Raw genomic sequence first — 12,787 nt, forward strand, 5'->3', positions numbered from 1 at the left:
GCCCTTTCACCTGTGTGTGTATTTCAGTTTTTAATCAGGATTTGCTCCAGGTAATCATGTAAAGTACATTAGAATCAGGATTCCAACAGGGAAAGGAGTCAAGAACTGTAGAACTAGTGTGAAATAGCTGTGGAGGAGGGTGAACTCAGAGAAAGCTTGTACATGACAATCGGTTAAGTAAAAACTAGAATAATGCTGCATTTGGATTGTACCTAGGATGGATCCAGTGCCCTCTGCGCTAGCAGGTGATGTGAAGGTGCATATTTATTTTCAAAGAATAGCTGGCACTGCAAGACATAGAATGCAGGATCCTTCAGTATCTCCTGGGCTGGATTTGGGGTTTGTTAATCCTTGGCTATGGGGGTGTACTTCACTTCTGCCTTTACCAAAAAAAAAAAAAAAAAAGAAAATCAGTGTGCAGTTTCCAGCCAAACTGTGTATGGTGATACTTGTACCAGTATTTGCGTAGCTCCTGGTATGCTCATTTCATGTCCTGTAATTTGGTATTTTTTAATCAGATGCTTGTTTTCATGAGTCCCGGCTATTATTTCTAATAGTTCTAAAGGGGCTGGTGAATTCCTAAGTACTTGTTTTCATGCAGACCTCCTCAATTAAAGCCAAAGCTAAATGTGTGAGCCAGACTTTTCTCCTAGAGAGCAGAGTGTCCTCAGGTCCAACAACTGTGTGCCACTGCAGATTAAGCCTCATATTTCTTCTCCTGTGAGGAAAGGCTGAGGCAGGTGGGATTGTCCAGCCTGGAGAAGAGAAGCCTCTGAGGTGACCTTATTTTGTGGCCTTTCAGTATCTGAAAAGAACCTACAAGAGAGCCAGAGGGAGACATTTTACAAGGGCATGCAGCGATAAAACAAGGGGGAATGGCTTTAAACTGAAAGGGGGTAGGTGTAGATTGGATATTAGGAAGAAATTATTTGCTGTGAGGGTGGTGAGGCACTGGAACAGATTGCTCAGAGAGGTTGTGGATGCCCCATCCCTGGAAATGTTCCAAGGGTGGGTTAGGTGGGGCTTTGAGCAACCTGATCTGGTGGAAGGTGTCCCTGCCCATGGCAGGAGGGTTGGAACTGGATGATCTTTAAAGTCCATTTCAACCCAAAGTATTCTCTGAGTCTGTGGTTCCGTATAAATGCACATTTTTTTGAATTAGGCTGTTGTCCACTTTTTCAAAGTGAAAAGAGTTGTGAGGACAAAACTGTGACTAGGGTTGCATGTTGTCTTCTGGGATGTAGCCTGAAGCTGCTCTGGTGTTCCTGTCCCTTCTCTTTTCTGCACAGTTTTGCAGCTCATCAAATGGAGGAAACTATGCAGAAGTATTTAATGCGTAAACATAAAATAGTTGGAATGCTTAAATTGCAGAGACGCTGTTAAAGAGGGCAGTGTGGTAGGAATTTGCTGCCTTTCAGGACATACTACAATGCAGATATCAGTTCTGGGGCCTCTTCTTTGGTGAGAAGTGACTCAAAAAAACCCTCATATTAATTCAAGATGCTGACTATTTGTGGTTGGTCTGTCTCAAAACCCTACTGCTCTAGGCATGGGAGGCATTCATGTCTTGGAGTGCATTAGAAGTTAAATCCCTGGAGTTGGGAATTGTTCAGAGTAGTTGTGCTGCTTCAGTCTACTCCTTTCCCAAAGACTTTCCTCTAGCTCTTAAAAAAAGAAGTGACTAAAGGTTTAAAATTATGCCTGTCTCGTTCAAGTAAGTTGTTTTGGTCAGCATGTGCAGTTGGAGAAGTCTGAGGGAAGTTGTAAATGCTATTAATGACACAGGCTGCAGGAAGATATTCTCAGGAAGAAAAGCAAAACTGTGGTTCTGAATGAGCATTGCGGCTGCAGAGGTGCCAGGTGCCAAGCAGCAGAGCCACATGCATTGCCACTCTTTGGCATGCCCTTGTGGGAAGCATCAGGAGCCTCCATGTGCATGAGTCACTCCAGCAGCAGCTGTGAGTCAAATCCCTACATGTCAGTGTAACTCTTTGGCTGTGCCAGCACGTGGAAGGAGCAGTTGGAGGCATTGTAGCATGGGAGAACCAATGCAGACATTGTCTGATGTTAGCTAGGGAAGAAATGAGACTTTCAGAACAGGTAATGTAATCTGAAACTTGCCTGTATGGTGACTGTATTTCAGGTAAGCCTCTTTGTGAGTTAGTGGCTTCTGACAATGGCCTGGATTGTAATACCAGAGCTACTTGGCAGTCTAGGATCCTCTAAACTTAAAAGCCCCATACCTGAAAATATCCTCTGTGATCACCTGTGGTGTGTTGGTTTAACTGAACTTTTGTTAGATTGTCAGCTGCTGAGGGCAGTGCTACTGTAGAGGAGAATAAAAGACAATGAAGTGGAGGAACTTGCTAGAGGTGTGGTTGCTTCTGTTAGGGATGGAAAAATAATGTGTGAACATGCTTTTGATTGTGTAACAACAACAACTGGCTTGAAACGCTGAAATGAAAATTTCCCTTCCAGGTGCTTTTGTGGTGCAGTTGCACTGCAGAATTTGTGGGTTGGAAGAATACTAGTCCTTGCCCTGGACATGGGAACTGGTGATTACTGCAGTTTCCAAGACTTATGTCATGTTACTTGTTAAATGAGCTGGAAGAAGAACCTCTGGGGGTACAGTGAGTGGCACAGCAAGCTGAGCTACCTGCTCTGCATTTATGGGCTTTTAGCACCTAATGTTTATAGTCACTGGTTTGGACAAGTTGCTGTTGTTTCCAAAGCCTTACTAATAGTCAGGGTTGATTATTCACTGTTTTTGAGGTGTTGCTTTTGCTGTGTATTTTTTCTGGATCATAAGGCTGTTGTAGCAGTCTTTCCAGGCAAGAAAAATAGAACATCTGGAAGGAATAGCCTGATTGTTTCAATGTTATTTCTATCTATCTCTTCCTCCTTCAGGATGACAACTGGGGTGAGACCACGACAGCAATCACAGGCACCTCTGAGCACAGTATTTCCCAGGAGGACATTGCCCGGATCAGTAAGGATCTGGAAGACAGCGTTGGGTTGGACTGCAAACGTTACCTGGGCTTAACAGTGGCAGCTGTTCTCGGACTCCTAGTCTTCCTTACCCCCATTGCCTTCATTCTGTTACCCCAGATCCTGTGGCGAGACGATCTGGAGCCGTGTGGTACTGTCTGTGAGGGACTGTTCATCTCTGTGGCGTTTAAACTCCTCATTCTCCTGATCGGGACCTGGGCTCTTTTCTTCCGCCAGCCCAAGGCAGACCTACCAAGGGTGTTTGTGTTTCGGGCCCTTCTGCTGGTCCTCATATTCCTCTTTGTGTTTTCCTACTGGCTCTTCTACGGCGTTCGCATCTTGGACTCGAAGGACACCAACTACCAAGGGATAGTGCAGTACGCCGTGTCCCTGGTGGATGCCCTGCTCTTCATCCACTACCTGGCCATCGTGCTGCTGGAGCTGCGGCAGCTGCAGCCCATGTTCACTGTCAAGGTGGTTCGCTCCACCGACGGAGAGTCGCGATACTACAGCTTGGGACACCTCAGGTAGGTGCGAGCCCTTGGAGTCTGTGTTGATAAGTGTGGCTTTGAAGCATTAGCTGCATTTGAGTATGTGTTTTTGCTGGTTCCTGAGTCTTCCCCCAGAAGACTTCCTAGAGACCCTCCAAAGTTACTCAGCTGAATCTCCCCGCCCCCTCTCTGAGTGCGGGAGAGGTTGTACCCTCCTCAGAGGAGTCCTGTGCATTTCAGTAAATGAAAAAAGCTGATGTCATAACTTTGGGATGGTCAATGGGCAATGCCTGATGAGGTCTTTAAGATCTTTCTCTGAGCTTCTTTCCCTGTCTCCTTACTGGAGGAAAATGGGGAGCTCTCGTTGTGTAGTTGGAGCTGCCTTGTGCCTTTTGATTGTACGGGCCAGGCACTGCTTTGGGAGCAGCCCTTCAGGCCATACAGAGCATAACTGCTCAGAGACTCCTGACAGCAGGCCAGGCCACGTGGTAGGGGCTGAAGGTTTTGTGGCATGATGGTCTTTTTGCCATCAGTTTGCTGGGTTGGATGTATTTGGGAATATTTGGGAGCTGTAGGTATGACATACATGCTGCTCCCATCCTCCTGCTGGCATTAGTGCTTCCCTCAGCAACGGTACAAAAAAGGACAGGTGTCTGAATTGCCTTAGTTCCTGTGTCCTGCAAAGCACTCCAGAAATCCCTTAGTTCCTGTGTCCTGTGAAGCTGGCAGCTGAGCTCTGGAGATGATTCCCCAGGCTGAATGTGCACTTAAACATCTGTTCAGCTTATCCTGTCCAGACCCCAGTGGCATGTGTATCTGTGGCAGATGAAGAGATTAGCCTCTGCTGGTTTAAGTGGATGTAGGAACAGTCTCCTGCAGCCATTAGCTTAGCAGTGGAATTGCTTTGAAGCAGATTTAGTGGTTGAAGCTGAAGTCCCGGAGTTTTCTCCTGGAGAAAGAAGAACTCGAGGCCTGTTGGGTAAAATAAGTCTGGACTCTGCTTTGTTTTCCTTCTCTGTAAAATGTGAAGGTGAGAGCCCTTCTTCTATGATCGAAGTGCACCCGTTGACTTAAGTGTCTCTTTCAGGATTTCAAGAAATGTACTAATATCTATCGGTTTTCTTGTGAAATCAACTTTTTTGAGCTTAATTGCTCTGTGGTCAGTGATCCAGCATAACCTATATGATGAGAGAGATGGAAAGATGATTACCAGAGTTTCCCTGTTCCACAGTATTGTGCCTTGAGGTGTGATGAGGCAGTTCAATCATAAGTGAATTCTGCAGAGAAAGTTTGGTATGTGTCTGTATTTAGCCAGATACACACATACAGCAGATTTGGTTTGAGAGAGTTTGCTTGGTGGTAGATTGTGGGTTTGTGTTCAGAGGAACTGAGATCCTACACCTGCCAAAGTCTGCATGTCTTACTTGCCATTGGAGGCAAAGAATTGGCTTGAGAATCAATGCCTGAATATTTAAATAGTGCGTGTGTTAGAAACAGTGTTTTCTCCAATTCTTTTTTTGCAGCAGGGTTTTGAAATGTGTTGGGTGAAGCAGCAAAGAGTTGTAAAACCTGAGATGTATGAAAATTTGTAACTTCTCATTTGTTGACAAGCTGATTTCAGTTTCATTTGGTACATTGAATGCAAGCCATGCAGCACATGGGTGCTGCAGAGTCTTGTCTTACAGAGGAGTCTCATCAAGCGTGTCTGATAGTGCTAAATTAGTGTTGCTTTTTCCTTTGTTTGACAGATGAGCATAATGTGTATTGACATGTGTTTTGAAACCTATGTGTCTTTCCGTATTTACTACTGCAAAGGTAAAGCTGTAGGTTTGATCAGGGGCTGGGTGTCTCCCAGCTAAGGAAGAGTTTGTCTTCTCTGTGTGTTACTTGTGTGTAAGTGGTAAGAGCTTCTGATCTTGATAAAGAGTGTGGCTCCAATGTGACAAACTGTAAATAGTGAACGTAGTTGATATCTCCTTCAGCTTCTAAGGACTTAGGATTGTGAGATGTTTGTGAAACGTGGGGAAAAAAATGAGAACTTGATCATCTTCACAGCATAATTTTGCAGTTTTCATTAAGGTCTTGTCATGCTTTTTGATGAAATGTAGATTGGGATCACAAGGTGCTGCCTTCTGCCCCTGTTTCTCTGGCTGAGGCATGAGGCTGGAGTGGGAGGTCTGTTGATGGGAGAATGTGAAGACATGCGAGGCAAGGACAGTCTGGATTTCAGGAAGGCTGGAGAAGCAGCCTTGTGGGTGTGCTGGAGAGATGGTTCCTACTATGATGGAGTAGGCATATATCACTTGCTGTTGCCTTTGGGCTCTGTTTGCCACCATGCATGCTTGCCTCATCCTAACACTTTTGAAGGGGTCTTGGTGAGGTTCTGAGCTGCCACCTGGAAGGAAGCAGCTTGCTTTGTTTAACAGGTATAGCAATCTGTCTCCTGAAATCAAAACCTTTTGTCTCTTTGTGCTCTCAAATATCTTAAAAGTTTTGATCACCAACAATCCATGGAGTCTGTCAGCAATCTAGTGTGCTCTGGAGAAGCTGGTGGTGAGAAGGGACTCAAGACATCTTATATTGTTCACTGTTGCTTCTTGGAGTAGTTCTGGGTTTTTTTTTTCTTCACAGCAAAATTGTTGATATCACCCTTTTTAATCCAAGATGGAAGCTTTCCAATTCTAGGTCTTTTCTGGTGAGGCGGAGGGGGTTACTATATAAGTATGAGAGCAGTATGTTTTCTGGGGGAGAAGGGAAGAAAACAATAGCTCAGCCGCCCTTCTGGCAAACCATGTTTTTGCAGGGCAGGGTACAGACAGGATTTTCCACCCTCCTTGGCTCCAGATGCAGTGAAGAAGTTGAAAGTGCTGAGTTAGGTATTCCACTCCACCCCTGAGAGCCCTAGGTCCAGGAGGGTAAGCATATTTGGGAGTAGTTCCCCAAATTCATGTTCTAATCAGCCTATTAATAGGCTGGCTTGGTCCCACCCCCAGCACTTTGGCTATAACTTTTCTTCTGGGAGACTTGACTGCCAAAACGAACGTTCCCTTTGGCATTGATTCAGGAGCTTGGAGGGGGGAGGTAAAAAATTAAATAGGAGTCTTGATGAGTGTGGTGCCAAGTCTCAGCTCACTGACTGCTCTGCTGCTCCTGGTAGGAAGGGTGGCCACGCAGGGCAGATGCTTTCTGGTTGTATGTGTGGGTAAAGAGCAGGGAGCAGCAGAGATGCGGGAAAGGTCAAGCCTGGGAAAATGCAGGAGGTTGGGTGGGAATGACGGCGAGACTTTGAAAGGGAAACAAAGGTGGGGGAGCACAAAAGTAGATAACTTTTCAGTTGAAAGGATGATACTTTTGCTGGTGGAGGCTTGGATTTGCAGCTTCAGTTTTTCCCTATAAATAGGGACGCTGATGATGCTTGTCACCCAGAGTTCAGTACTGTCTTTATGGCTCAGAAACGGTGTAGGAAGGATCTTGCTGGAGAAACCCCTCCTTTGCTAACCATATTGCCTTCCTATCCCGTGAATACTCTTTCCCACCCTAGAGCTCTGCTAGTCTAGACAGTTCAAGAAAATGAATGTCATGCAATACACGTGGTAATTACTGATCTTTCACATAGACTGAATGTTGGGCTGCAGTATAGTTAGTCTTGGTTTTCTGAGGTTAGAAATGTTTGAGAGTGGGTCCTTCTCCTCCCTTTTGCTCATCCTTGCAGCAGGTATATGAGGAGCAGGGCTGTGATAGTTCATCTTGTGTTGGGCTGTTTAAAGGAGCAGGAGTGTCAGTCTTCTTTTCTGTCTGTCATGGTTTACCCCAGCCAGCAAGTAAGTACCACGCAGCCCCTCACTCACACCTTGCTCTGTAGGATGGGGATGAGAATCAGAAAAAAAGGTAAAATCTGTGCGTTGATATAAGAACAGTTTAATATTTTAATAATGTAAAATACAATACTAATTATAATGACAGTGATATTTGTAATTGTGATGAAGAGGGGAGAGAGAGAGAAATAAAACCCAAGTAATGCTCAATACAGTTGTTCTCCACCCACCGACTGATGCCCATCCCATTCCCAGGCAGTGATTGGTGGCTCCTGGCCAGCTGTCCTCAGTTGATACACTGGGCATGACGTTTTGTGGTATGGAATATCCCTTTGGCCAGTTTGGGTCAGCTCTCCTGGCTGTGCTCCCTCCCAGCTTCTTGTGCAACTCGTCACTGAAAGGCAGAGCATGGGAAACTGAAAAGTCCTTGACTTAGAGTAAGCAGTACTTAGCAACAATCCAAACATCAGTTTACTAGGAAGAAAAGTAACGCAATCCCGGAGAAAACCAGGACACTGTCCTTTCTGTTGCGGGCTTGCCTTCATGAGCTAGGTGGCTAGGAAGCTGGTGGGGGAGCCTGTGTACACCTTTGGAATTGGGGTTCAAGTTTTGCAGATGGCTGTGAGCTGGTCAGTGTTCTTTTGTCAATCTAATCAAGAGAAGCTTGGTACTCAGAAATAGCAATTCTGTATGACAAAAGTGTGCTTGAACATTGCCTGGACTCCTATTGCCCATCTCCGTTTGCATAGGTGTTTGCTGAACTGTGGTTTAAAAATTCAGGAAGGGAACAGCTGCTTCCCCAAAACAAGTACCTATCTCTGAAAACCCTGTACCTTCCCTGCAGGAATTATCAATACCTTACTGAGAGACCTGGTGGCCTGCACCACCAGCTGCAAGAAAATAAAGAAAAGAGCAAACAAAAAGTAGATGCAGACATGTTCTGTGCAAGGGGAGCACTTTCAGCCTTGTCTCCCAGCTGCTTTGGGTATTTGTTGGACCTGTTGCTTAAAAAGCTGATTTCTAGGTTGTCAGTATTTACTGATAAATCTGACGAATGCTCTCTGGTCAGGCATCCCTTGGTGCCACTGGTACTTCGTTCACTGTTGAGGGCTAAGGAGTGGGAATAGGCTTCTCCATATTCCAGCCTGCATTTGTAAGCCTTGACACCTGATCTTGTTGCTCAAATATGCCTCCCCATATCGAGGGTGCTAATGAAGAGCACGTGGTCAGCATTTGAACTGAACAATTTGTACAGATTGCTCTTGGCTGGAGTTGTATCGACACTTATGCTGCTCTAAAATCTTTCTGCTCCTCAGAAGGGAAGCTTCCATGGAATATAGACACCTGGGTTTCTGTTTCTAGCACGGCTGTAACCATGGGTTTAGGCAGTTGGATCTCTTCCCTGAGCAAGAGCTGCTGAAATCTTGCTGGTTTCTCGTGAAGGAACTTCATAATGTGTGTCTTATTGCATTGTTCCTTCATAGCGTGACTGAGCCCAGGCATACACTTCTGGGATATTTCTGTTTCCAGTAGGGCAGCCAGAAGGGACTGCAGGACAAGTATTGGTGCCACCATAATGCAGTGCTGAACCTGCCGAGCTAAATCCTGCTGGAGACACTCCAGGCTTCTCCTTCTCCCGTGTGCAGTTTGTTTGCTCTGTGTTCCCAGGGACTTGAGGAATTACACTGGCCCTCCTTTCTCCTTGGGGTTTCTTCAGCCTCACCGTCTTCTGTAGTGATGCACACTGATGAAACAGATCGAGCTGATGAGTTTTTACCTTGTTCTGCAGCAAAACATATTATTAACTGTCCTGCTGCTTTGATTGCAGGAGCTTGCTAGAACAGCATGTTACACAGACTTTGCAAACCAGCCCTGTTGCCAGAGCCTCCGGCCTGTGTGAAATTAGCCTTGTTCTTGAATACATTTTCCCTGTCCTGAAATCTGTACAAGGCGTCCTGATGCCCGTTTGTGTTTCTCCTGCCCATCACCAAATGGGATGAGCACCAGCGTTGATCACTCTCCCCTCCCAAGAAGTTCTGGGATAGCCGGCTAAGTGGGTGTTAATTGCGTCTGCAAGTGTGAAGCTCCTGGGGAAACTGAGGAGTCTCCTCCAGAGCAGCTTCTTTAGCACTGAGAGGTGTCAGACTTGTGACCCCCAGCCCAGTGTCTCTCCAGCAGCACTTCACCAAACTGCGTTTACAACCACTTTTTTGCAACTTATCATCTCTGCAACTTCTTGCAACTCCTCTGGGCTGCTTTTCCACGCTCCCAGTCCTAAACTTGCAGAACTTGTTCACAGTGGGCAGCTGAGCATTAGCACCTTTCAAACACCCCGTGCCCTGAAGTAGTCATGGAATAGGAAAGAAAGCTCTGGCTTGTGGGTGAACTGATAATGACTTTTATGGGAAGAGATTTTCAGCCACATTCTTAACCATTTTTAGTCACAGGCCATACCTTTCCCCCCTGCCTGTGTCTGCTGCCTCACCTCTGGAGGATGGTGCTGCAGAGATAGGTACGCGTGGAATTGCAGAAGGAAATTTTCCAGTAGCCTCTGAAAAAAAGAAAAAAAGTGCTGTTCCCTGCTGAGTAGGAAGCAGTCTCCTTTGATGTACCAGATGAGTTATGGGAATGGTGCCTTGTTCTGTTTTACAAGGGTCTGTTGGGTGGTGCAAGGGGTGTATTGCCAGCAAAGTTCAGCTAGGGCTTATGACATGGGTCAGAGCAACACCTCATTAAGAGGCTGCTGGTTTGTGACAGAAGTGAACAGCAAGCTCCAGGAATGCTAGGTACTCCTCATTAGAGGTGAGGGGAAAATCTAGGATGGACCATCAGTATTGACAACATTCACGACTTCTCTGGGAGTTTCTGATGCAGTAAAGTCTGTCTCCGAAGCCTTGGAGGGTGTGCTTTTCTGAAAGAAGCATGTTTTCCTAGCCTCTGACCTTTCTGCGTACGGTTTCCAGATTTTACATATGGCTTTTCATATGGGACTGCTCCTCCTTTTGATAAAGGGGGCAGAGCTGGGGGAACTGCTATGCCCACATCTTTCTACTCTTCTCTACTCCCTTCCTTGATCTTGATCCCTGATCACCCCCAGCACCTTCTGTGCACACACCATCTCTCCTCTCCTCCTTGCTGGGAGGAGCGTGAGCTGAGTGCACCAGACACCAGGGCAGGTACCAGACTTATCTATGCTCCTGCAGATGCACCAGGCAGCAAGGGCAAGTGGTGCAGGCTAATTGATATACCCTGAAGCAGTCTTGCATTTTTGGAATACTTAATACTTTAAAAGTTTACAAGCCTACTTGCAGGTGAAGTGCCCGCTGTCAATTATTAACCCACAGGGCCAGCACAGTGTTACTTGCTCCCTGGTGAGGAGCTGCTCAGCTTCATCTTCCTGAAAGAAGTGGTGTGGAGGAAATGCCATTGGGTTCATCTGCCGGGATTTCCTTTCTTGTTGGCTTGTCTTTCAAAACCATCTCTGCCCAGAAGTCCAAGAACGGTATGCACTCCAGCCTACCCTGTACTTAGGGGGTTTGTCATGGAATTTCTGTTCCGCTGCTGTCCGTGCCCTCTGAAGTGCCTGTGCATACCACCCACAGAGACAGATGGCCTCCCTAAGCTGCCCAACAAATTTTGTGGCCGTGAAGGTACTTTTATCTTTGAATGCTGCAAAAATAAAAAAAAAAATCCACCCCCTCAACCTTTTGACATCTGTCTCATGTGGTGAATGATGAAATAGAAATATTCTGCAAAGAAGTGAGGTGTGTGCCATTTGGGGGAAAAGTGGAGGCTCACGTTTTGCTAAGAGGACAAGGAATTGTGAACTTACAGTTCTGATATAGCACAACAAGTGAAGTCCAATAAACGTGGAAGCTAATTCCTGACTCTACCCTGAAGAAGTAAGGAAAAGTTAATAGGGAGCTGTGTGGTAGTAATGGAATTTTAATTTTTTTTTCATTTATTGATGACTATAAAATTGAGGTCAATATTTTCACTTATAAATTGATTGCCCCTCCAGCACATGCTTAAATGAACTTCAGTGCTTAAATTTCTTTTGTTCGGTGTAGGTCAAGTGGGGCCATCAACTGACAGTGTGGGGAGAGCTATTCCCTGGCTGACAGGAAAACAGATTCTTGGCACAGCACTACGGACCTTGGCCGTGGTTTGGAGCTTCAGGCTGCTGACTCTGGCTTGCATTCCTCTAGTCCTGGTGGAGGGTTATGTGCATCCGTGCTGAGGCTGGATTTTTTTCTCTGCTTGGAGGTGCAGGTCGGGTCCTGGTGGCCCCGGTGTTGTTTTGTAGGGTTGCTGAGTGCTGTTGTAAAATCAGGTGACTCTTGCTTGTGCAGAGCTTGCTGGGGTGGTGCTTTGTGAGGGATGCTGTGTGGTGGAGGGATGCTGTTTGAGTTTGAGAGCTGATAACCCTCTGTGTGCAAAGGTCTGCTTGTGGCTGACATGGATGCTGCCTCTTCAGGCCTGTCTTCATAGGCTTGCAGGAGAATAACATCCCCAAAGGTTTTGAGAGGAATCCTGGAACAAGTTAAAGCTGCTCTATTGACTCAAAAGACAACCTTATTCAAAGTCTTGCCACATTAATCCCATCCCCACCGGGGAGTCAAATAAGAGATGGTTCTCTTTCCTGAGAGAGCATGTGACCAGGCAGCTGTAGGATCAGGAGCTGAATGCTGATGTTTTGTGGCTGCAGCATCTAAATGTAAAGTCCTATTACGGCACTGGAGTTTCGCTGCCAGTAGAAGCTTTGAACATTTTATTTCCTTGGAATTAAAGCTGTACTTCTTAGCTTTGATGTAAAGAAATCCCCTAAATCAGTATCTAACCTCTTCTCCCACCCTCAAAAATACTACTAACAAAAAGCCTCACCCTTGGTTACTTCATTACTATTAACGTAACTTGAAGATTTCCTTGGCTAAAGAGTGGCCTAATTTGAAGCATGAACAGGCTCTAAATTCTGTCATGTAAATGCAGACTCTTAGTTCTTACCATACCTGCCAGCTCCTGCATATACTTTTTTTTAGGCTCAGACTAATCAGAGGCATAGCATGCATGTATGCTGGGAAGAGAAAATACATCTCTATCATGGATTATGCTGCTCCCAGGAACTGGAAATGGTAATCCAGGGTCCCATATGTTTCCTTCTGCCCATATGATTTCTGTAGGGCTCCTGGGTGCTTGACCTGGAAGCTGACGGGTGCCCTGTGACTCAGGACTTGGGGGTGTCTGGTATTTCATCCCTTGTGTCTGCACTAAGTGCCTGTCTCAACTCACCCTTGCATGCAGGGGAAGCTCATGATCTTGCTCCTAACTCCTGTGTTCAGAAGGTAAAGAACACCTTGGTATTGTTCTGTCCCCCTGACTTGTTTGAAACTCCCTAAATCCTAAATGCAACCTCAAGTGTGTAGAAACTTTTGAAAGAGGTTACACCTCCCTCAGAAATACTCGGTACACCCCTCAATTACATAAATGTTTGAT

General features: G+C 45.9%; 1 protein-coding gene across 1 annotated transcript in view; it reads left to right on the forward strand.

Annotated features, from left to right (window-relative positions):
- VANGL1 (VANGL planar cell polarity protein 1) overlaps nt 1-12,787 on the forward strand; it is a 46,456-nt gene that overhangs the window by 10,904 nt on the left and 22,765 nt on the right. The window contains exon 4 of the mRNA XM_066175287.1: nt 2,908-3,515. Within this exon, the coding sequence (XP_066031384.1) occupies nt 2,908-3,515 (608 nt within the window). The remainder of the gene's footprint in view (nt 1-2,907; nt 3,516-12,787) is intronic.

This window comes from Chamaea fasciata, unplaced genomic scaffold (assembly GCF_029207755.1).
Source record: "Chamaea fasciata isolate MVZ Bird 193981 ecotype frontalis unplaced genomic scaffold, bChaFas1.0.hap1 SCAF_2, whole genome shotgun sequence".
NCBI classification, from domain to species: domain Eukaryota; kingdom Metazoa; phylum Chordata; class Aves; order Passeriformes; family Sylviidae; genus Chamaea; species Chamaea fasciata.